Consider the following 24269-nt stretch of genomic DNA (forward strand, 5'->3'; position numbering starts at 1 on the left):
CCGCCGCCATGTTGTGGTTGGCGCCGTGCGCCCTCCCTGGTCACCGTGCGGTACGGCTCTCTGACAGGACGGGCGGCGGCCGTTTGCATCTGGTGTCGCGGTCAGACGCTGCAGCCATGTGGCGGGATTTATTACCGCAACTGTGACAAAAAAAGTGTTAAAACTGTAAAAAAATGGCCGCAGAGCGGGTCCCGCCGACCGCCATGTTGTGGATGGCAGCGCCATTTGTACCTCATCCAATAATGTGGTTTTAATAGCGCCATCTAGGGCGCCGCTTACACACTCCACCTTTATGGCGCAGCGTCCCAAACGCTACGCTAAACGCTGTAAAACATGATTTCGATGGGGCTTACCAGACGAGCGTTCGAACGCGAAGTCTCCAACGCCGTGACTTTCGAATGGCGCCTGCTGTATTTTACTGCGTTTCAGCGCTTTTTAACGCACCTCAGCGCCCGTTGGGATGACGGGGTGCAATAACAACTGCTGTTGAAAGCGCAGCTCGAAAATGCAGCGTTTTAACAGACGCTTTTGTGGAAGCGGCCTGAGGCTGGTGTCAGTCGGGGCAATTCTTCCGCAAGAAAATTGCGTCTTTGTTCCCGCGACATCAGCGGAGCCTTTTTTGTTTTTTTTATGTCGCATTGCTGCCACTCGAGATAAAAACACGCAATTCTTTTATTGCACAAGTCAGTAGGACTTTTCCAATGTTTACATCGCAACGTACGTTTGTTGCAATGCGATAAAAAGAAGCCTCCATAGGGAACATGGGAGATAAAAAAAACGCAGAAAGATACGGCATGCCGCCATTGTTTTGTTCTCCCAACATTACATCGGCGGAATCAATGGAATCCTAATCTGCTTTTTACTGACTATCGCATCACACGATTTTCTCGCCCATGTGACACTTTAAGAGTGGCGTCGCACGGGCGTATTTGTGCGCGCCGTACGCAGGGAATAGAACCCATTATTTTCAATGGGTTTGGTTGCGCAAGACAACTATATGCTCCATTTTCCTGCACATTGGCGCAATAAAAGTCCATCGGGGTGGGGTAACGCAAATGTGCGCGTAATACACTGTGAGATGGGCGATACCATACATTATAAAAGGAAATAAAGCTTCTGGAACTCATTAACTAATTAGCTATTTAAGTCGTTATGTCTTTGTTTGCCGCGGGCGCACATCAACATACTTTGTGGGCGCCAACAGTACAGTAAAATACGCCGATGCGCACGCAAAAAAGCATCCTTCGTTCCACAGAAACGCCACGCTCAGCCTAAGAGCTCCTTCACGCCGCCAATCAGAATATCGCCGTGACAAAATTGCGGCAAAATCTCCGTTTTGCTCCTGAGATATCTGAGCGTCAGCGCTGTCTCCTCATCGCTGGCGATTTTCTCACGATAGACACTTGGAGTTTCTAATGTTAAAAAGGGAACGCACGGAAATTGCAAGTTCCTGCTTCGCGATGCGATAAAAAGGCGGCCCCACAGGGAAACATGGGAGAAAAACACTTCAAAACGCAGAAAGATAGAGCGCGCCACTTTATTTTTGCACTTCGTATCGCATGACTGAAAACATCGCAAATGTGAAAGAAACTATAGAAAATCATTGGTTTCATAATTCAGCATTTTCACGTGCTCTCGCATTGTTTAAAAAACGTGGGATTTTCTCGTAAGTGTGAAGGCCGCCTCGGAGCGTCCGTATCTCCATATGTGTATCTCCACGGGCCGAAATACTCCGATACAGTGCGTGTTTCTACCTGCCAGCAGTTTTCTCAAGGCCTCATGTCCATGGGGTTAAAATCCGCAGCGTTTCTCCCGCACGCGGATCCGCGCCCCATAGGGATGCACTGGACACCAGCAGGTAGTTAAATACCTGCGGATGTCATTTTTCCCGCCAGGCGTGGATCCGCGTGCGGGAAAAAAAATGTACATGCTCCATTTTTCGTGCGGATCTCCCGCGGGGACGGCTCCCGCAGGCTTCTATTGAAGCCTATGGAAGCCGTCCGGATCCGCGGGAGACCTGTACCAGAATTAAACTCACCTCTCCGGGCGATGCGGTTCTTCCCTTCTTCGCGGCCGGATCTTCTTTCTTCAGCCCAGTGGATGTGCCCGGCACACGGCATGCCGACGGCGTTCTGAGCACATCTGCCGGGCCGAAAAAAGAAGATCCGGCAGCGAAGGAAGGAAGATCCACATCGTCCGGACAGGTGAGTTTATTCTTATTTTCAGCCCTCATGTCCGAGGGGCAGAAGGGACCCGCTGCGGATTCTGCGTGAAGAATCCGTGACGGGCCTCATTTTCCCCGTGGACATGAGGCCTTAGGCCCCCTGTCCACGGCTGAGGCGGGATATCGCTAGCAATATTCTGCCACGGGGGAGCACTGACAGAACTATCTGATAGATAGGCTCACCATAGAAAATCACAGCATGCCGCGATTCGAATCTCGCGATCGGAGAATCGCTATGATTCTCCACTCATGGACGTCGGGCTGCGCTTTTCATAGTTAAGTGTATTGGAAGCGTTCACTGCAATATCCGCGGCCAAATTATCACGCAGTGACATATCGACTGTGGACAGGAGGCCTTAGACGCATAAATACTCCGTATTTGCGCGTGTAAAAACGCACAAAATCTGATTTTGTGCATGCATAAGCCGCAAACACAGAGGTTTCCTGCATATTTGGGCACGGCCATTGCTTCTGATGGGCTAGTACAGTGGATAGTACACACCAAGGTCAGACACGCTGCATTTTTGTTTACACACGACCAAAAGTTGCGTGCAAAATATACGCAGCTGCGAATGAACGCATGGAAATCAATGGGCTGTATTTACTGCGTAATATGTATGTACGCTCGTGTGAATGAGCCCTAACAGGAAGGCCGCCTTGATTGCAAGCTACAACTGAGAATCTCAAAAACATAAGGGCGCTTTCACACGTGCGACAAAATCATGCGAAATTTTCGTGATGTGACAGCGCTACAGATGGCATGTATGTGAAGCCCCCGCTTTCCTATGGCTTCCTTCACATCAGCGATAGTTTGCAGGCTGCTACATTGCAGGGGAAAAAAATCGCGTCTCACTGAATATGGCGCTGTTTTGCAGTCCATGTTTCCCTATGGAGCCTTCCTTTGTGTTGCATCGCACGAAATCGCTGTTTTCATGTGGTGCAACATTTACATTAGGAAATCCTACTGTTTCCCGTAAACTGCCCCCTAGCTGCTGCTCTCTGCATCGCACTCGCTGAAAAATCACGTTTGCAAGCACGAAACCTGGACCAACATCACGCTGGCCCGTGTATATACAGCCTCAGGGCGCATTAGAGCATGTTTACCGTGTAAATACGACTCCTGTTTGCGTGTCCAAAATGCGCTTGCATCAATGTCTTCCGCAAGCTCTGGCGTGAACTTGTGTGCGTAATCACCACGTTTGCGCACACAAATAAGCAGGAAATCACATTTGTGTATATATGAATCCACAGGTTTTCTGAGCATGTTACTCGCATTCATACAAGCACTGCAACCGCCGTTATCGACCATAGTCCTGATTTTTCACAGCGCTTTTTTGCCCGCAGCCTCCATGGATGCAGCAAAATCTGCACTCAAATACGCCGCAAAAGTAAAAAAGCGCTGCAAAAAGACACTCGTGGATTTTCTGAGCCAAAAATGCACCCAAAATCCGCAAGCCAAAAAGAACCTTTGAAGCTGTTTTGCCGCAGAAGCAGTTCATGTGCAGCAGAGCTGCAACGGAAAAACCGCAGCAAATCCGCCCCGTGTGAACCTAGCCTTATTGTTCCAAAATAGTAAAATCTAAAAAGAAAAAAGATATATATATAATTTGGGTATCACTAGAATCGTAATGCCCCACGGAATAAGAATGACATATCATTATACAGCATGGTCAACAGCATGTGGGGAAAAAATAAAAAAAACTATGTCAGAATTGCTTTTTTTGACACCCCAGCTCCCAAAACACAGAATAAAAATGGCTTAATTAGCCAGCTTAGAAATAGAGAAAACCTTCCTAAAATACCTGTAATCATACCCCCTAGTGGCCACTTCAGTAACTGCACTGCTACACCATACTTCTCCACAATTGCCCAGGTGTGTCCGAGTGTCTTCAGTAGAGATGAGCAAGCACGCTCGGTAAGGTCAGTTACTCGAGCGAGCCTCGCTCATCTCGAGTAACTGCCTTCTCCTCCGAGCGAGATCTCTCTCACTCTCCCCCCTCTCTCTCCCGAGCACGCTTGGAGGAGAAGGCAGTTACTTGAGATGAGCGAGGCTCGCTAGAGTAACTGACCTTACCGAACGTGCTCGCTCATCTCTAGTCTTCAGCTAGGCTGCTATAGTGCAAAGCAAAAAGTGTCATTTTCCCACAGAAACGTCATTTCAGTACCCACGTGCCACTGGAGACGCATATATTATTAGGCAGGATCTCGCAGGTACAGAAGTGTCACATGTGGGTGTAAACTGCTGTTTGGGCAGCAGCAGAGCCCAGGAGGGAAGGAGCATTGTTTGGTTTTTGTAGTACAGTTTTTGCTGGATTGGTTTGGGGCGCCATGTTGCTTTTCACAAAGCCCCTGCAGGATAGTGAGGGGGTGGCATCAGGGTATAATAAGGGGGTATGATAACAGGGTATTCATAAGCGATGGATATATTGTAAGCTTTGACCAGGGTGTGCAGGACAGGTTTCACAGTTGTAGATGCTGTTCTTTCATGTTCTCCTTATGGGACACACGTCACACCTTATTTGGGAGCTTCACTTCTTTACAGTTTGGAGGAGTTCACCAGGAAACTGTTGCCCTGCTACAATGTGGCAACCCTCATCTGTAGGAGTGCTGGGGCCTCGATGACCACCTCTTAAAAATGAAGGAATGTCCCATCTTTCTGGCACATCGTGCTAGCACAGAAGTGGTATATAGTGCCAGCTGTAGAATGTGCACAGGCAACTGCGAGTGCCACACCATTGTTTTCCACGTGGCACTGTAGAACTTCAGCATTTCATCCAAAAGATCAACCCCTCCTATCCAGGATGCAATCTGGTTTGGGGGTCACTGAGATGGGATCATGCAGGACATCAGTGCTGCCGTTACCATCAGTTGTGGTCAATATGAGGACATCCCTTTGTGCTTATACTTGACCAACAACATGTTCTTGCTGGATAGAGCTTTGTTCTCACCCATACTGAGTGTCTGAAAATCAGTGATCTTGGGAGGACTGATCATTTTTGCACATGGTACCAAATGCTAAGGTCTATTTAGACAGGACGAATGTCGGGCAAACGATGCCCGACACTTGTCCCCACACATACTCTCTCCCCTGCTGCTGCTGCACGGGAGCTAGTATTGCTGGCTCGCTCACAGAGCGGCCAGCAGAGGGGTGGGGTGGCTGCAAGAGATTTCTCTCCTCCGCCCCTCTCCATTGACTTAACATAGCGGTCGTTGAATACTGAACGGCTGCTATTTAGACTGAGCGATCAGCAATCAGATCATATTTATGCTGCATAAACGATAGACGATGACTTGAACGTTCAGTGTAAATAGCAGCTGTTCAGTATTCTACGGCTGTTATGTTAAAGGGGTTGTCCCACGCCGAAACGGGTTTTTTTTTTTTTCAATGGCCCCCCCGTTCGGCGCGAGACAAACCCGATGCAGGCATAAAAAAAACAAACCGTCCAGTACTTACCCGAATCCCCGCGCTCCGGCGACTTCTGACTTACCTTGTGAAGATGGCCGCCGGGATCTTCACCCTCGGTGGACCGCAGGTCTTCTGTGCGGTCCATTGCCGATTCCAGCCTCCTGATTGGCTGGAATCGGCACACGTGACGGGGCGGAGCTACGAGGAGCCGCTCTCCGGCACGAGCGGCCCCATTCAGAAGGGAGAAGACCGGACTGCGCAAGCGCGTCTAATCGGGCGATTAGACGCTGAAGATTAGACGGCACCATGGAGACGGGGACGCCAGCAACGGAACAGGTAAGTGAATAACTTCTGTATGGCTCATAATTAATGCACAATGTACATTACAAAGTGCATTAATATGGCCATACAGAAGTGTATAGACCCACTTTGTTTCGCGGGACAACCCCTTTAAGTCAATGCAGAGGGGCAGGGAGCGCGAAGAGAGAAATGCAAACTGATCTTTAGTCCAGGCTCACATGGCTGTAAGCGGAAACCACTGCAGGCCTCCCGCAGCTGTGTACAGCTGTGAGCCTGCGTATGTCTGAATAGGGTGGCGAAATTGTACAGTCATGCGCAGTACAGCTTGTTTGTTTATATTTCCCGCTGCATCCCTTAGCGAAGATATGTATACCCACTGCCCACGTGCAAATATATTATGTTTGGTCTGCAGGTATATACGCGACAATAGAGAACAGTGGGCTCTATGTCGCGGATATACGTGGCAAAAGAGAACATGCTGCGTTCTATTTTCCACTAGTGTGAAAAATATTATTTTGCAACATTATACTATTAGGCCGGGCTCACACGGGGCGGAATTGCCAGAGGAATGTCCGCGGCCGATATCCTGCTGCAGATCAGCCGTGGAATGCCTGCCTCCAAATGGTGCGGGTTTTGAAGGGGGTTTCATTGTGGATTCCTGTGCAGAATTCACCCCCTCATTGAGAATTACACAATCACAATGACCTACTCAAGTACAACAGTCTCCAAAAAAAAACACAAAAGTATCAATTTATTTCACCGACACTGAAAAAATTTCCCTATTTTTTATGACCTGTCCAGCAATTTACAAATCTACAGATAGTTGTCGGCTCTGCTTATTATTAACCCTTTCCAATCCACTGTCTGACGTCTAAAGATATTCTGATTGAAGGCTGTACAGCTCCGATGTCGGAAGACGTCCGGCAGGGTATTCTTACTGTATATTACTGGCCGCTCTGTTGTTGGGAGCCTCTCCAGCATGTCCCATATCGCAGTACTGGCTCTAGCCAGCAGATGGCGCCATTGTATAATGGCAGAAAGAGAAAGCCCCCTAGGAAACCCTGAATCTAAAATTGGAGTGCAAAGGGTTACTAATAAATACTGCAAATGCCTGAGATCTTGCAATGTGAGTAAAAACCATAATGGCGACAGATCTTCTGAAATTGATTAAAGATCGGACTGTCTTTCTTCAATTTGGCTCAAATACTTCTTTTGCCTCCAAATCCGAAAAACGTTGATCGGGTGGCCGAGTGTCAAGAACATCAGGATCAGTAGAGAAATATTAACCTAAAAAATGGAGAAAGAAGTCAGTAACAAATGGTAGGTTTGTAGAAAGTACATCTTCATGTCCAGAACGGTTCACATACATAGAAGGGGTCTCCGTGCAGGTAGGTCCGCATGATGTAAAATGCTGGATATTGCAGCAGAGCAATCACTGCAGACAGAGACATCACCAGCCCAAAGAGCTTGCCAAAGTGTTTAAGTGGGAACCTACGAGACAAAATGGGTAAAGTGTTACCTTAGAAAGCTGCCGCAAGAAGGGGTGATCCACTCCAAATGATCATAAGTAATCCAGTCGCTGATAAAAAAAAAATACACAGCATGCTCTGTTTTCCTGCGCATTTGCGCTCCAAAAGTCCCCATAGAACTCAATGGTGATGTGCAATACGCTAGGAGACAGGGGCGTAACTATAGAGGATGCAGGAGATGTGGTTGCACCCGGGCCCAGGAGCCTTGGGGGGGCCCATAAGGCCTCTCTTCTCCATATAGGGAGCCCAGTACTATGAATAAAGCATTATAGTTGGGGGCCCTGTCACAGGTTTGCATTAGGGCCCAGGAGCTTTAAGTTACGCCTCTGCTAGGAGATGTGTGACACGCTGACTAGTATGCCATTTCAATGGCTAGGAGGGCTGGTGATCTTTAGAGACAATTCTAAGTTGCTGGATGAGACCATGACAAGGGTTGAGAATAAAATGGTCACTTACAAGATAAAAGAAGACATAGATAAAGTGGAGACAATAATGATGGGATGGTCAGCTGACTTACTAACAGGACTCAAACTCAGGGGCTCCTGTGCACCAGGCGGTGGCTCTTCCAGCTGAGCTATGCAGAAAGTTAGATAGCTCCCCTGCATGACCTTGTCCACATTTCCTTGCTCTTGGTCCAGTTTCCTGTTTTCGCTCTGCTCTGTTTCTGATTGGACGCTCTATAAAATCCTGGCCCTTCCACTTCCTCGTTGTGAGACTATTGTGCTCCCAGCCAGTAGTCAAGCTTTTCCACCTGCTGTTCCTCCATACTGTTATCTGACATACCTACCTGTGTACCAACCTCTGGCCTTCCCTGACCATGCTACTGATTTGCATCGGTTACAACAAAGGACCTCAACTCTGAACCGGATCATTACACCTACCTTGGTATGGCATGCATCCTCCAGTGCCCGAATGAGTGGGAAGAAAGTAGCAGCAGCTGATAGCCAGGTCGAAGGCTCAGAGACTATCAGTGGAACAGCAGAAGTGCTTGAGGCTGTAAAGCCCATCAGCTGCAGTGCATCACTGCCTAAGAAGTGTTATGATTGTGATTATATATGACGTGTCCTGGATTCGGCTTCATTCAGGACAGCGCAAAGCTGAACTACATTTTTGTGCACCGGATGTCCATATCCTACTGGACTAGCCCATTGAGAAGCATAATCTTCAAATTGAAAAGACTACACATTATACTTAGGTAGCGCGGCCATAGGGTGCTTGGATAGCATTGGTTCGTAGGTCCGAAGAACTAGGGGGGTGGATCAGAAGGCTCTTGTAGAACACTGGGGAGAGGAGGAGGAAAGTGGAGCTATATGGACTTCTGTTGCCCCTGAGGGAGCCTCCCCCCGAGCCCCAAACTGAGACATGCTGCAGAAGCTGTACATCTGGGGCCTGGTTGAAAGAAGATTCGATCTTATAAGTGGCTTCAGTGGGGAGAAGAAAAGGGAGGAAGCCTCAGCTGTGTCCTCTTACCATGAAGGACAGTCAGCAAGCCTGCACTTCTGCCCGGTAGTGGTGGTGCACAGAGAGCACAGTGAGGCTAAACCTTATTAAAAGGATAACCTCGGAATGTATCATTTAATGTTAAAACTGTTGCAACATCTCATGAATCGCACACGGATTTTGTTTCGGCATACCACACTATTGTTTGTGCACGCTGTTGCGGAATTTCCATTTTGCTACATGCAATTACATTACTGCATGGGGAGCAAGAACTTGAAAATGAGATAAGATTAATGAGACTAAGGCCTAATTTATCAATGCTATCTAGAAGTAAAACTGCCTTTCTTGCCTGTAACAACCAATCACAGCACAGCTTCTCTTTTCTTATACTCTCTGGTAAAATGAAAGGATTGGCTGCTATGGGCCACAAAGTCAGTTTTACTATTAGAGAAGTTTGACAACTGGGGCTCAAAATTCTTTGAGCTTCCTTGTCATCTAGTTCTAATGACAATCTATCATTTGTTATAATTCTATCATATTGATTGATTCAAATGTGGGAAATTTGAACCGAACACCCTGTATGAAGGAATGTGCATGGTACAAATAAATGGGTGTCTGAACAATCTCAGTAAAGGATACAAGGTCCATGTAGAGAAGCAACTTATAAAATGATACATAGCAGTTCGTTATCTGCAGGCAAAGTTACTTGCTTCACCTCTTATTCTGCAGCATGCTGGGTAAGGATGCCTGTCCACGGGGCGAATTTTCATTGTGTTCCCAGCGGAACCACGGGGAACGCAGTGAACGCATGGAAAGAGCAGCCCCCGTATCCACCAGCGGAGAATCATAGCGAATCTCCGCTCGTGGGCGGCAAATTGTGGCATGCGATAGGCTCAGTGCGCAGAACCATCAGCAGGCTCCTGCTCCCTGGCGGCGGCTCCCACGGCGGATCTCCACCACGGGATTTCGCTATGCCCGTGTGCAGGCAGCCTTACTGTGGACCCCTCATACACCAGGGTCTGCTGCCATACTCCCTTACAGAGTACAATGAAGTATATGTTTTTTATGTTTTGTTACTTACGCTACGGCCACGAAGGCAGCATTTCCTCCGTACAAGAAGGAGCGGTTCAGTACTTGGAGGATGAACGTTGGATACAGGGCAGGAAGCTCGGTAATCGAGGCACAGATAGAAAAGAGAATGCACTGGATTGTTGTCAGTAACAGAGACAGGATGGAAGAGTGAAGGTCATCAAGGGAGTCTGTAACTGAGAAGTAACCGGAAGAAATTGTAATCAAAGAAGTTGTAGATCATTTTTATATACAAGTTGCTGCCAGGACAAGGGGTAGGTAGAGTAGGGAGTTGCTTTAGTGGGGAAAAGCGAGCAATTTGTGGGTTAACCCCCCAGCAGTTTTGGACCAGCTTTGTTTATTCTGCAGGAAAAGGACATTACGGCTTAGGATGAACAGAGTTCTGGTTCTACCAGGTCTACCAACAGGGCTACCACAGTGTTCTTTCTTCCGGCAGTGCGGAGAGTCATCCGCACTTGCAGTGCCGCCATCTTATCGTGCAGGAACACAGGCGGATCGGCGCCCGTGTGACTGACCCTCAGATAGAATTAAAAATTAATTTTAAAAATTGCATATACCTCAAAATGGTACCAATAAAAATTACAAGTTGTCCCACAAAAACGGGCCTGATAGAGCTCTGTTGACTGAAAAATAAAAATACTCTAGTTCTGGAATGTGGCACCACAAAAAAAAGATTTTTGTAAAAAAAAAAAGTTTATATTGTGCAAACATAATAAAACCTTTATGAATGTGGTGTTGTCATAATCATAGTCACCTGCAGAATAAAAGGTAACAATATTTATAACGCACTGTGCCATAATAATAAATCACGACAAAATTGTGATTTTTTTTTTTTACCATTGCCCCCAGCAAAAAAAAAAAAATTAATTTTCAATACATTGTATGTACTTGAAATTGGTTCCTATAAAAACTATAACACGTCCCACTAAATCTATAGCTACACTGATGAAAAAATTCAAAAAGTATGACCGTTGGAGCACAAAAGGGGATACAATTAAGGGTGCATTCAGACGACCGTATATCGGCCGGGTATTTCTCTGCAGGGGGAGGAGACTGGAAGAGCCGGGAGCAGTGCTCTGAGCTCCCGCCCCCTCTCTGACTCCTGTCCACCCCCCTGCACTATTTTCAATGAGGAGAGGCGGGACTGGGGCGGAGCTAATTCCTCCCCCTGCAGAGAGAGCTGCCGACATAACTAAACATCACATTAAGGGTGCATTCAAACGACCGTATATCGGCCGCGTATTCACGCAGACCCATATACGGTCATATTTTCAGGATTTCCCCAGTATTACACAGGTGATGTAATTATTGTCCATGCCTCAGACATTGCGACAGCTGTTCTTACTATAGGATATCCTAAAAACATGACCTGTTGGGGGGCCCTGATGACTGGAGTTGGGAAACACTGGTCTAAGTGATTAATAATACTGTAAGTGCCAGTTCTTGGTGAGCGTTCCCCTTAATTGCACTGGTGAGGTAATGGCAGGTGCTCACTATAACCACTTAGTGCTTCCATGTAGAGAGATGTGGCTGACTCAACAGCGCTAGTTTCAGATGCCAGTATATAAATAACATATAGGTGGTGGAGTGGAGCCATGAGAGAATTTACAGGACCTGGCAGAAGCTACTACCAGTATATAGTATGGTGACCGCTTAGCCTTGCAGTGAGAATTAGCGGAGAATGAGGAGTACGGGGCAATTAATGTAATAAATCCCAAACGATCGCTATGATGCTGTGCTTTAGAGGCTGATGCTGGGGGTGCACTCTCCTGATTTGGATACAAAGATAGGTTTGTAATCATTCAAAAGGCTTCATAACTGCCAGCAGCCTGATATAACAGGTATGTACTATCCAGTTTCTTGCCTAAGCAATAGATGTTCCAGTAGCCAATTTAGTCTAACACCCAAAAAGAAAGTGATTAGAGATGAGCGAGCATACTCGCTAAGGACAATTACTTGATCGAGCATTGTCCTTAGCGAGTACTTGCCTGCTCGGAAGAAAAGGTTCGGCTGCCGGCGCGGGTGACAGGTGAGTTGTGGCCATGAGCAGGGGGGAGCGGGGGGGGAGAGAGGGAGAGAGAGATCTCCCCTCCGTTCCTCCCCGCTCTCCCCTGCCACTCCCCGCCCGCCGCCGGCAGCCGAATCTTCGCTCCCTAGAGGGCAGGTACTCGCTAAGGGCAATGCTTGATCGAGCAATTGCCCTTAGCGAGTATGCTCGCTCATCTCTTATAGTGATTTATCAAATAAATATAAAATAAACATTATTTGTATAGCGCCAACTTATTCTGCAGCGCTTTCAGATTGAGTGTAGCCATGTCTATCAGAATATAGATGTGATGGTGATGTTGGCATGAATTTAAAGGAATTTTCCAAGACTGCAATACTGTTGACTCATCCGTAGGATAGACCATCAATAGCAGACCGTTGGGGGTCCTGTTCTTGACACCCTCACCACTCAGCTGATTCAAGGGGCTAAAAAATTCCATCAAATGCTGTATTTCTTTCACTTCTCTTTATTTTTTTATGCTTCACATACACATTCGATAATGTGGCTGCATGACCTATTGATTGTATGTCTAATCATTCATAGGCATGAAAAACAAGAACCATAATGCATATGTGCAAAGATGACTAGTTGGTCATGATACGCCAATTACATCATACATGTATAACACAATACATGAGTAAGAAATCCAACATGGCCGATGACCTCTTTAGCAGACATTGTTGAAATCTGTCAATTCTACTGACCTTTATGTAATGTGTATGGGCTATCTGGTGATAAAAAAATGTTGAGGGCCTTTGAATTCGATGATACAAAAAAAAATACATCTTTTAAAAAAAAGTGTAAGACGCTAGCAAGATATCAAAAACTACATAGATTTAGTATTGATTGATGTAATCGTACTGACCTGCCGAATTAATTTAACATATTATTAATACCGCTCGGTGACCACCATTAAAAAGAAAAAAATATATACTAATATTGCAGATTTTGTTAATCTTGACTCTAGAAGAAACAGAATAAGAAATGATCAAAATGTTATATGTTCACAAAAATAGGATAAGTTAGGACTAGAGCGGACATCGCAAGAAACAAGCTGTCACAGAGCTCCATCAATGGAAAAATAAAAACATTTTGCCTCCTGTAGTGCGGTGACACAAAAACAAGTCTTCAAAGAAAAAAAAAAGTGTTTTTTGTGTACAAAAATAGCAAAATATAAAAAAACTGTGTAGACTTGGGATCGCCGGAATCCTGCTGAGCCAGAGCATAATGTTGTGACTAGAGATGAGCGAGCGTAGTCGCTAAGGCAAACTACTCGAGCGAGTAGTGCCTTATGCGAGTACCTGCCTGCTCGTCTCAAAAGATTAGGGTGCCGGCGGGGAGAGCGGGGAGGAACGTGGGGGAGATCTCTCTCTCACTCTTCACCCCTCCGCACCCCTCTGCTCACTCCCGCAACTCACCGCTTTCGGCATCCGAATCTTTAGAGACGAGCAGGCAGGTACTCGCATAAGGCACTACTCGCTCGAGTAATTTGCCTTAGCGAGTACGCTCGCTCATCTCTAGTTATGACGTATTTATTCTGCATTTTGAATGGCATGAAAATGGAATTAAAAAAATAATGGTGGTATTTATTTTTTCCCAACCCCACTCACCCCCCAAAAAAGCTATACAATACATTATACTGGTATGTATCCAAAAATGATGTTATTAGGATATACAATTTGTCCCACAAAAAACAAGCCCTCATATGGCTATGTTGACATTAAAATTTAAAAGGCATGTCTAGAGGAATGCAACAAAGAAAAAAATGTGTTGGGCGTTAGGCCATAAAATTGGCCTATCATTAAGGGGTTAATAGAGTATGAAGAGAGAGATTTTGAAGTCATTACCTTTATTTTTCTTTTTGTGCCTGTCCATTATGAGTCCATTCCAAGGCGCACAGAAAACCCCACAAAACTGGGATATGGCAAAAATATTTGTATATTGACTCACTGAAAAAGAACAAGAATCTATGCATGAAAGGATTCTCATGTCACATATCTTCCCATGTCACATGTGATCTATAGGATATGGCTGTTGCCATTTAGAATGTACATGAAGTTCCATAAAACTGTCCAGGAGCCTGGCCATCATATATACACTATCTACAATCACACATTGCTCCACTGGCTAACACGGTACTCCATCACACACATACACTATCTACAATCACACACATACACTATCTACAATCACACATATACACTATCTACAATCACACATATACACTATCTGCACAGACATTTATAAATACATAATGTAACATTCTGCATTATAATCCACTATAGAATACAAACCTAGGCTTGTGTCTCCTCCACTTAGGTGTGTAATAGTGTGGTTCAGGGTCCCAATAAATAAATAGTGCCTAAGTTGCATAAGAGAAAGCCAGACCAGGTGCCACACAAAAAGTGATGAAAGAACACAAGACCGAAATGAGACCTCTTTGTCTGCAGAAAAAAAAGAAAAAGTCTCAACTACTCAGATTAGTGCTGCATAAGTTATACATGATTTAGATATAGTTTATTTCTATTCTAAGGATTTTTTCTATTGAAAGTCCAAGATAATATTTTCGGTCACCCAAGTAATGCGGTGGATATAGTTTATCTGGACTTTAGTAAAGCATTTGACAAAGTATCTCTTACCATACTTATTGAAAAAAATGACCAAATATGGGATGGACAAGGCAAATGTTAGGTGGATTCAGAACTGGCTGAGTGATCGTACTCAGAGTGGTCATAAATGGCTGCACATCCAAGTGGAGGAATGTGTTAAGTGGGGTACCACAAGGCTCTGTCCTAGGCCCAGTGCTGTTCAACACTTTAATAAATAATCTGGAGAAGGTAATTGATGGGAAACTGGTCATATTTGCCGAAGACAAAGCTAGAAGGGATAGCTAACACGAAGGCCGCCTGCAGACGAGCGGGTCGGATCCGGCAGCGAGAATTCTCGCCGCGCGATCCGACCCGAGCGCCTGCAGGGACGAGCGCGTACTCACCCGCGCCTGGCGGCCCCGGCTCTTTCATGTGCCGGCTGCCGCGCAGCCGGTGCATGCGCAGACCGGAGCCGGCGGCCGGGTGAGTGCGTGCCCCGCAGAAAATTAGGACATGCCGCGGTTTGTTTGCCGCGCGAGATTTCGCGCGGCCAAACCGCGGCCGTCTGCATAGGAGTGCGTATTTTAATGCACTCCTATGCAAACTTTCAGCGGCGGAAATCCCGCGGGGAAACCCGCGGCGGGATTTCCGCTCGTCTGCAGGCGGCCTAAGAGAGAGGGAGAGGGAGGGAGAGAGAGAGATTCAAAAAGATCTAGAAAAGCTTGCACAGTGGGCAGCGACTAACAGCATGGTATTTAACAAGGAGAAATGCGAAGTCCTACACCTGGGCAAGAAAAATGAAAAAGCACATACAGAATGGGAGAAATTGGGCAAAGCAGCAGCACATGTGAAAAAGACTTGAGTAGACTAAGAGATCATAGACTGAAAGTGAGTCAACAATGTGATGCAGCAGCCAAAAAGGCAAACACAATTCTGGGATGTATTAAGAGAAGGATAGACTTTAGATCACGTGAGGCAATTATTCCCCTCAACTCTTCCTTAGTCAGACCTCATCTGGAATACTGTGTCCAGTTCTGGGCACCCCACTTTAAAGACAGACAAAGTGGCATAACTTGCCTGCTCCAAGTTCTGTTCCTGTGTTATTCCTGCAGCAGTAGCTTGCCATAACACTGATCTTTGTATGGTTAGTGATAGTCAGTAGATTGATGGCACTCACCATGATTTTCGAGACAGTTTATGGAAACATTTGTTTTTTTCTGCCCTTCCTCTCCATCATTTTGCCCCGATGCAGGGACTAGTGATTTGGATTTTTTATGACTGAGTTCTCCACAACCAATACTGAGAAGAATAAATTACACTTGTTGAGATGACAGACATGCTACATCCTTCAGCTTATCTAAGGTAGTTGGCCAAAGTTATTGCACTGTTTGCACACTAAGGATACAGGGGGTCTGGAAAGCTTTCAAACCCTTTCACATTTTCACATTTTATTATGTTATGGCCTGGTGCAAATAAAAAAAAATTGAGTTTTCCCATCATTCTGCACTCAGTACCCCATAATGACAAAGTGTCAACATAATGTTAGAAATCTTTGTAATTTTTTTTACAAATAAATTACTAACATTTTGCATTGAGATAATTATTTACACCCTGTTTTCCGTACTTAGTTAAAGCACCTTTGACAGCAATGACAGCCTCCAGTCTATTTGGTATTATGCCACAAGGCTTGCACACCTGGATTAGGGGATTTTCTGCCATTCTTTTATGAAGATTTTCTAAAACTCTGTCAGGTTGGATGGGGGCCGTCTGTGGCCAGCCATTATCAGGTCTCTCTAGAGATGTTCGATTGGGTTCACATCAAGGCTCATACTGGGCCACTCTAGGACATTTACAGAGTTGTCCCTAAGCCACTTCTATGTTGTCTTGGTTCTGTGCTTAGGGTCATTGTCTTGTTGGAAGGTCAACCTTCTGCCCGGTCTGAGGCCCCTTGTGCTCTGGATCAGTTTTTCACTAAAAATATCTTTGCACTTTGGTCAGAGTTGATGGAAAGCTGAATGAAGCAGTCTCCCTGTCCCAGGCCCTCAAAAACAACCCCACGTCATACTGCTGCACCAACACGCTTCACTGTAGGGATACAATTGGGCAGGTGATGAGCGGAGCCTGGTTTCCTTCAAACATAACACTTAGAATTGAATTGAGGCTAAAAAACTCAATCTTGGTTTCATCAGACCAAAGAATCCTGCTTTTCACAGCATGAGTGTCTTTAAGGTGCTTTTTGACAAACTGAACATGGGCTTTCAGGTGTCTGAGGAGAGTCTTCTTTCTGGACCTTCTGTGTAAAGCTCAGATTGGCAGAGGCTGCAGTGATGGTTGACCTTCTGGAAGTTTCTCCCATCTGCATTCCTATTTACAACAGGAGGACTCCACTCAAGGTATAGATACATCTCAAAGAGGATCAAGAAAAATGTAAGGCCCCAGAGCTACATTTCAAGTGTCATACCAAAAGGTGTGAATATTTATGTCAATGCAAATATTAGTTTTTCCTTAATTTTTTTTTATACAAAGACTTCTAACATTCTGTGTTCACATTGTCATTATGGGGTATTGAGTGCAGAATAATGGGGAAAACCTGAAATATTTTTTTTATTTTTCACAAGGCCACAACATAAAATGTGAAAAAGCGAACTGTTCTGAAGACTTTATGGACCCACTATATCTAAATCTTTCCTAGTTGAAGATGTACCGTCTGGACACGCCTTTACATTTAGATTTACATTGCCTTTAGATTTAAAAAATCTTCAAAGCCCCTTCTTTAGGCAGATAGATGACCAGAAAATTCCACTTAGGCCTTATACACATGGCAGTAAAAATATAATAGTGTAATATTCCAATACTAAATACATGAATTAGAGCTGCATTACTGCCAGATTCACTATGTATAGATAACTGAGGTTCTTAGCACACATTTTGATCAAATTATGAGAGCCCATCTTCCAGCACCTAGGCAAACGCATCAGATAGGATCCTACGCTAGTAGAATCACCTCTCTATTGGCCTGTGACCTCCAAATGAACTACGGTATTTAGGATTCAAGCATCTAATCAGCCTTGGACAAATGAGCAGAGTGCACATCTTAGATTGAGGCAGCTGCAGCCTCTGGCCTTGGTCACACGGGCATTTTTTCCCGCGATTTGCGGATCGCATAACGGATGCGCATCCACAAATCGCGTGACTGGGGCCGACGATTCACTGAAAAAGCTGCATCTAGCAGCATTTTCAGTGAAACCGCCCCGCACTGCCCGCTATCCTCTGCCACAGCTGTGGCATAGAAGAACGATGTTCGCCCATTGAATTCAATGGAGCCGGCAACACAGCCGGCTCCATTGAAAGCAATGGGCTGCCGGCAAGCGCGGGATGAATTTTCGGGAAGGGCATAAAAATATAAGCCCTTCCCTGAAAACCATCCTAAAATGTGTAAAAAAAAAGAATATATATATATATATATATATATATATATATATATATATATATATATATATATATATATATATATATACTCACCTTTTCCCTGCAGCCGGAGTTCAGCCACGTCCGGCCGGCAGTTCTCCTGAACTGCTCTGTGTAGTATTCAGCAGGCGGGGATTTAAAATCCCCACCTGCTGAATGGGCTGCCTCTGATTGGTCACAGCCCTCACCAATCAGAGGCAGCTCTCACTCACCCATTCATGAATGGGTGAATGAGTGCTGCCTCTGATTGGCTGAGCGCAGGGACCAATCAGAGGCAGCTCTCAGCTGTCATTTGGAAATCTCATCTAAGCATATTTTATTCACAATAGAACACATTTCAGAAGGGGAGGGGAGACATTTTTCCATTTAATTTTAAAAAATTAACTCATTTAGAAATTGATGGCAGCAACACATCTCACAAAACCAGGGACAGGGGTAAGAGAAGGCGGGAAAACTAAGTGCAACCAATGAAAAACAGAGTCACTTTTCTATTAAGTCACATGACTGTGTATAAAAAGAGCACCTTTCCCCTTCTGACCTGTGTTTTATGTTCTAATGGGAATAAAATAAGGGTATATAAGAGATTTCCAAATCATTCTATTCTTTTTTTTATTTACATCTACTTAAATTTTGCACAGCATGCCAACTTTTTTGGAATTGGAGTTATACAATGAAAAGAAAGTCAGACGGCACATCCAAAGTGAAATAACTGAATATATGTACATAAATGGTGCAACGGCACACTATAAGTGCCTCAGTGCCAGGAAATATGGCAACTATGAGGCCCAAAGCGAGATGGTCTGCTAGTGTATGGTCTCACCTGACGAGGCTTTTCAGGTTGCTGGCGGATATGACATCATGATCAAAATGTCCGCTAAAAACCTCAAATATTATATATATTAATATATATAGTAAATTTAGCAGTAATGCAGTTCAAAATCATCTATTCAGTGCGGACATATTTCTTGGCATTTTTAGTGTGCTGTTACACCATTTAGGTTTTCTGTTTGTATTCACCTTCTTCAGCCATTTAAGGACCAAGGTATTTTGGGTCCTAAAAGGATTTTTTAGAGATTTTACCCATGTGGTGGTTTTACTGCCCTATTTTTCTTCTTCAGCTACCAAAGTTATTTTTGCTTTTTTGTTTCGCTCAGTACATATAAGGCAATTTTGTGACTTTTTAAAATGATGTTTCTTAGTTTTATATTACAAGGCACACATAACAACATTTCTGGTTGACGTAATTTTCTTTTTTATGTGTATATTTTTATTTTATTGTAATTTTTTTTTTTAACTTATTTTTGTAACTATTTTTTTAACATCGATGTCCCCCATGATTGTTATATAAGACCTTTGGTGTCATTCATACTGTTTTTTTTAATTTCATACTTTTCTACTGTAGCTGGAGCATGCATAGGAGTCTCAGTTACAGGGGAAAACATCTTCCTGCTGTTCAGGGTCTTATAGGATTCTGCAGCTCTGCTCTAACAGGGGGCACCCAGTGGTCATGTGATCGCCGGGTCATATAGCGGAAGTATTACTTCCACTTTCTAAAAAGTGGGGTTAAAAGTAACTTACACCTGCATACATTTATTTCATTCTCAATGTGCAGTTTGATACCCTTTTGCATTATGCACATGGCAGAGATTTAAAGAGTCACCACAACTGTATACCAAGCAGCTGTAGGCACTCAACAACCACTGTATGGTGCTTCTATAAAGCACCATATTGCAGAGAAGTTCTCCCCTGCTACCCAATTGTCCATGCAAAAAGCACCATAATAAGCCATCCAATGGCATGGATCCCCTGTCACACTTTGGATGTCTCTTCTGTGTATCCCAGCTACTTCCATGCAGTATAGCCCCCATCTGATGCTTATCAGACCCCATCTTGAAGCTGAAATCTTTACTTTCAGTTTCGCATCAATTCCATGATGCATCATCACAGCATTAGCTAGAGGCTATACCATTTCTGCCTGCTAGGGGGGCAGTTTAAATATCATTACCTCCTATATTTACTTAAATAAGCTACAGAACATAAGTATACAGTCAGTATGATGAGTTGTGACCTTCTTTATTACAACCGTGTGACAGGAGCTACTTGATCATCATTAGTAACTGTGGTAGGAGTGTATGTGTCCTCCTCTACACAGAATCTGTGGTAGATCCATGTAACAGCATCGCACAAACTGAGCAATTGACTCATTTCAAGCAACATAACTGCAAGTCAACCTGAGCTGGTGAGAATTAAGATCAAATATCAATCTGAGGATAAGAGGTTGGAAGATTCAGACAGAAAGAAATAACTAACCAGGGTAACACTAGCCGAATTAGGCCTTAGTCAGACGGGCGTTTTTAGCCGCGATTTGCGCATGCGTCCGGCGATTTTTTAAAACCATTGCTTTGCAATGGTATCGGACACATGAGCGCTTTTTATGCGCTCGTCCGATAAATTATAGAACAAAAAAATCGCAGATCGCACCTATCTGCGATCTGCGATTCCTGTTCTCTTCTGTATATGCGCTCAATGGGGCCGGCGGCAGCAGCGCCGACCCCATTGAGAACATATAGAAGACAAATCATTCTTCTCTGCCACAGCTGTAACAGCTGTGGCAGAGAAGAACGATGTTTGCCCATTGAATTCAATGGAGCGGCAATACAGCCGCTCCATTGAAAGCAATGGGCTGCCGGCGTGCGCGGGGTGAATGGTCGGGAAGGGGTTAAATATATAACCCCTTCCCTGCAATTCATCCTAAAATGTGTTAAAATAAAAAAAAAATTGTATACTCACCTTTCCGTTGCAGCCGGAGTCCAGCCGCGGCCGCTGTCAGTTCTCCTGAACTGCTTCTTGGCACTATTCAGCCGGCGGGGCTTTAAAATCCCCGCCTGCTGAATGATCTGCCTCTGATTGGTCACAGCCCTGACCAATCAGAGGCTGAAAACACTCACACACCCATTCATGAATTCATGAATGGGTGAGTGACTGCTGCCTCTCAGCGCTGAGCCAATCAGGGGCAGGTCTGACTCACATCCATTCATGAATTCATGAATGGGTGTGAGTGAGGCATGCCTCTGATTGGCTCAGCACTGAGCCAATCAGGGGGCAGGTCTGACTCACACCCCCTTCACACCTACTGCAGGACGGCCGCTCGGAGCTCCGGCTGCCGGCAAGTGAGTATACAATCTTTTTTAATTTTTACACATTTTAGGATGAATTGCAGGTAAGGGCTTATATATTTAAGCCCTTACCGACAATTCATCCCGGGATCGCCCGCAGCGCATTGCTTTAAATGGAGCCGGCTGTATTGCCGTCTCCATTGAATGCAATGCGCTGGACAGCTCCGGCCCGTTTCTAATGAAACGCGGCTAGGAGCAGATTTTCGGGCGATTTGCGGGCGACTTGCGCGCACCGGTCACGCGATTTGCGGATGCGCATCCGTCATGCGATCCGCAAATCGCGCGAAAAAACGCCCGTCTGACTGAGCCCTCACATATAATGTGTAGAGAGCTTCATATTGGATGATTTTTTTTTTTAAATCACCGGAGTATTCCCTTAAAAAGCCTATAAAACAATAATGGCGTACATACCCATATCTGTAGCCTTCTGGTACAGGGAAGGGGATATGAGTCTTTGGCATCAAGAAAATTGTCCTTAAAATGTGGCAAATGCTACAACTTGATAAAAACAGAAACATAGCCTGCAGCGAAATTCCACCTTGATAGAGGACCTAGGATAATTCAAGAGTTAAGTCATATACAGCAGGCCAAGGCATTAGGTAAGGGTGCATTCACACAGGACAGATTCACACGCATGTTCTATCCAACACCAACATGGACAGAACTCATGTGTTAATACCTCATTGGTTCAATGTGTTAATTCTCGTGAGCGATTTTTTTTCTGCAAGTCGTATTTTTGGGCGATTGCTTACGAGCAATTATTTCCTATGGGATCTTTAAAAAAAAAATTGCACCACACTTGCATGTCATGGAGAATAAATGAGCATCATTGGAAAAAAAATCCAACCTATCCAATACCCCTTGGTCCGAACAATGAACGTCTGCCAAAATATATCTGCCAATTAGAGATGAGCGAACGTACTCGGTAAGGCCGATTTCGCAATCGAGCACCGCGATTTTCGAGTACTTCACTACTCGGGTGAAAAGTACTCGGGGGCGCTGTGGGGCGGGGGGTGGCGTGGTGGAGCGGGGGGTAGCAGCGCGGAACAGGTGGGAGCTCTCTCTCTCCCTCCCCCCCCCACTCCCCACTGCAACCCCCCCGCTCACCCACAGTGCCCCCGAGTACTTTTCACCCGAGTAGTGAAGTACTCGAAAATCGCGGTGCTCGATTGCGAAATCGGCCTTACCGAGTATGTTCGCTCATCTCTACTGCCATTAAAATGTAACATGCAGTATATGGCAAGCTTTACAAAACACTGCACTATTAATATAAATGGTAACAGTGGGCTTTACATATATGCTAATTGCTAGTTATGGACAATTTACATTTTAAGTATTTTTTGCTCATTACAGTTTGGTGCAGTTGATAGCTGTGACAACGTGTTTAATCCAATCTACCATGCTACAATTCAGGGTACTTTGTTTTAATGTAATCTATAGAGATGAGCGAACACCAAAATGTTCGGGTGTTCGTTATTCGTAACGAACTTCCCGTGATGCTCGAGGGTTCGTTTCGAACAACGAACCCCATTGAAGTCAATGGGCGACCGGAACATTTTTGTATTTCGCCGATGCTCGCTAAGGTTTTCATGTGTGAAAATCTGGGCAATTCAGGAAAGTGATGGGAATGACACAGTGACGGATAGGGCAGGCGAGGGGCTACATGGTGGGCTGCATCTCAAGTTCACAGGTCCCACTATTAAGCCACAATAGCGGCAAGAGTGCCCCCCCCCCCCCCACTGTCAGCATAAAGATCGTCCTCCTCTGGCACAGCTGTAACAGCTGTAGCAGAGAAGAACGATGTTTGCCCATTGAATTCAATGGAACCGGCAATACAGCCGACTCCACTGAATGCAATGGGCTGCCGGCGATCGCAGGATGAATGGTCGGAAAGGGGTTAAATATATAACCCCTTTCCTGCAATTCATCCAGAAATGTGTTACACTAAAAATATATACCGGCGTATAAGGCGACGGGGCGTATAAGACGACCCCCCAACTGTCACCTTATACGCCGGTAATACAGTGGAGCAAAGAATAAAAAGCATTACTTACGTTTTTAGATGATCTGCGGCGCTCCTGCAGGCTGTCACTCCCTCCTGGTCCACGGCAGACAAGCTTTCTCCACGAAAGACTTTAAATCCCTGCCTCCAGAAGCACATGTGCCTTCAGCCAATCACAGCCAATGACAATGATGTCATTGAATGGCTGTGATTGGCTGTGTTTCTGGAGGCGGGGATTTCAAGGCTTGAAATCCCCGCCTCCAGAAACACAGCCAATCACAGCCATTCAATGACATCATTGTCATTGGCTGTGATTGGCTGAAGGCACATGTGCTTCTGGAGGCAGGGATTTAAAGTCTTTCGTGGAGAAAGCTTGTCTGCCGTGGACCAGGAGGGAGTGACAGCCTGCAGGAGCGCCGCAGATCATCTAAAAACGTAAGTAATGCTTTTTATTCTTTGCTCCACTGTATTACCGGCGTATAAGGTGACAGTTGGGGGGTCGTCTTATACGCCCCGTCGCCTTATACGCCGGTATATATTTTTAGTGTAACACATTTCTGGATGAATTGCAGGAAAGGGGTTATATATTTAACCCCTTTCCGACCATTCATCCTGCGATCGCCGGCAGCCCATTGCATTCAGTGGAGTCGGCTGTATTGCCGGTTCCATTGAATTCAATGGGCAAACATCGTTCTTCTCTGCTACAGCTGTTACAGCTGTGCCAGAGAAGAATGATTTGTCTTCTATATGTTCTCAATGGGGTCAGCGCTGCTGCCGCTGGCCCCATTGAGCGCATATAGAATGCATCCATAGCGAGCAGCGGGAGGGGCAGATTTCAATACTCGGGTGACACCTTATCTCCCCAGCCACTCACAGCAGGGGGGTGGTATAGGGCTTAAACGTTGCAGGGGGAAGTTGTAATGCCTTCCCTGTCTTTATATTGGCCAAAAAAAAGCGCTAACGTCTCAGGGAAGAAAGTTTAATTTACCAGAACACCGCA

The 24269-nt window shown here is 45.3% G+C and overlaps 1 protein-coding gene across 7 annotated transcripts in view; it reads right to left on the bottom strand.

Annotated features, from left to right (window-relative positions):
• Window positions 1-6654: 6654 nt before the first annotated feature.
• SLC43A3 (solute carrier family 43 member 3) overlaps window positions 6655-24269 on the bottom strand; it is a 46312-nt gene continuing 28697 nt past the window's right edge. For all 7 annotated transcript variants that reach the window (XM_066586731.1, XM_066586729.1, XM_066586728.1 and 4 more), the window contains exons 8-14: window positions 21679-21818; window positions 15801-15922; window positions 14330-14479; window positions 13883-13984; window positions 9981-10164; window positions 7298-7421; window positions 6655-7217 (exon numbers count right to left, since the gene is read on the bottom strand). In XM_066586731.1, coding sequence (XP_066442828.1) covers window positions 7098-7217; window positions 7298-7421; window positions 9981-10164; window positions 13883-13984; window positions 14330-14479; window positions 15801-15922; window positions 21679-21818 — 942 coding nt within the window. In that variant the 3' untranslated portion in view covers window positions 6655-7097. The remainder of the gene's footprint in view (window positions 7218-7297; window positions 7422-9980; window positions 10165-13882; window positions 13985-14329; window positions 14480-15800; window positions 15923-21678; window positions 21819-24269) is intronic.

Source organism: Eleutherodactylus coqui, chromosome 13 (genome assembly GCF_035609145.1).
Source record: "Eleutherodactylus coqui strain aEleCoq1 chromosome 13, aEleCoq1.hap1, whole genome shotgun sequence".
NCBI lineage: Eukaryota > Metazoa > Chordata > Amphibia > Anura > Eleutherodactylidae > Eleutherodactylus > Eleutherodactylus coqui.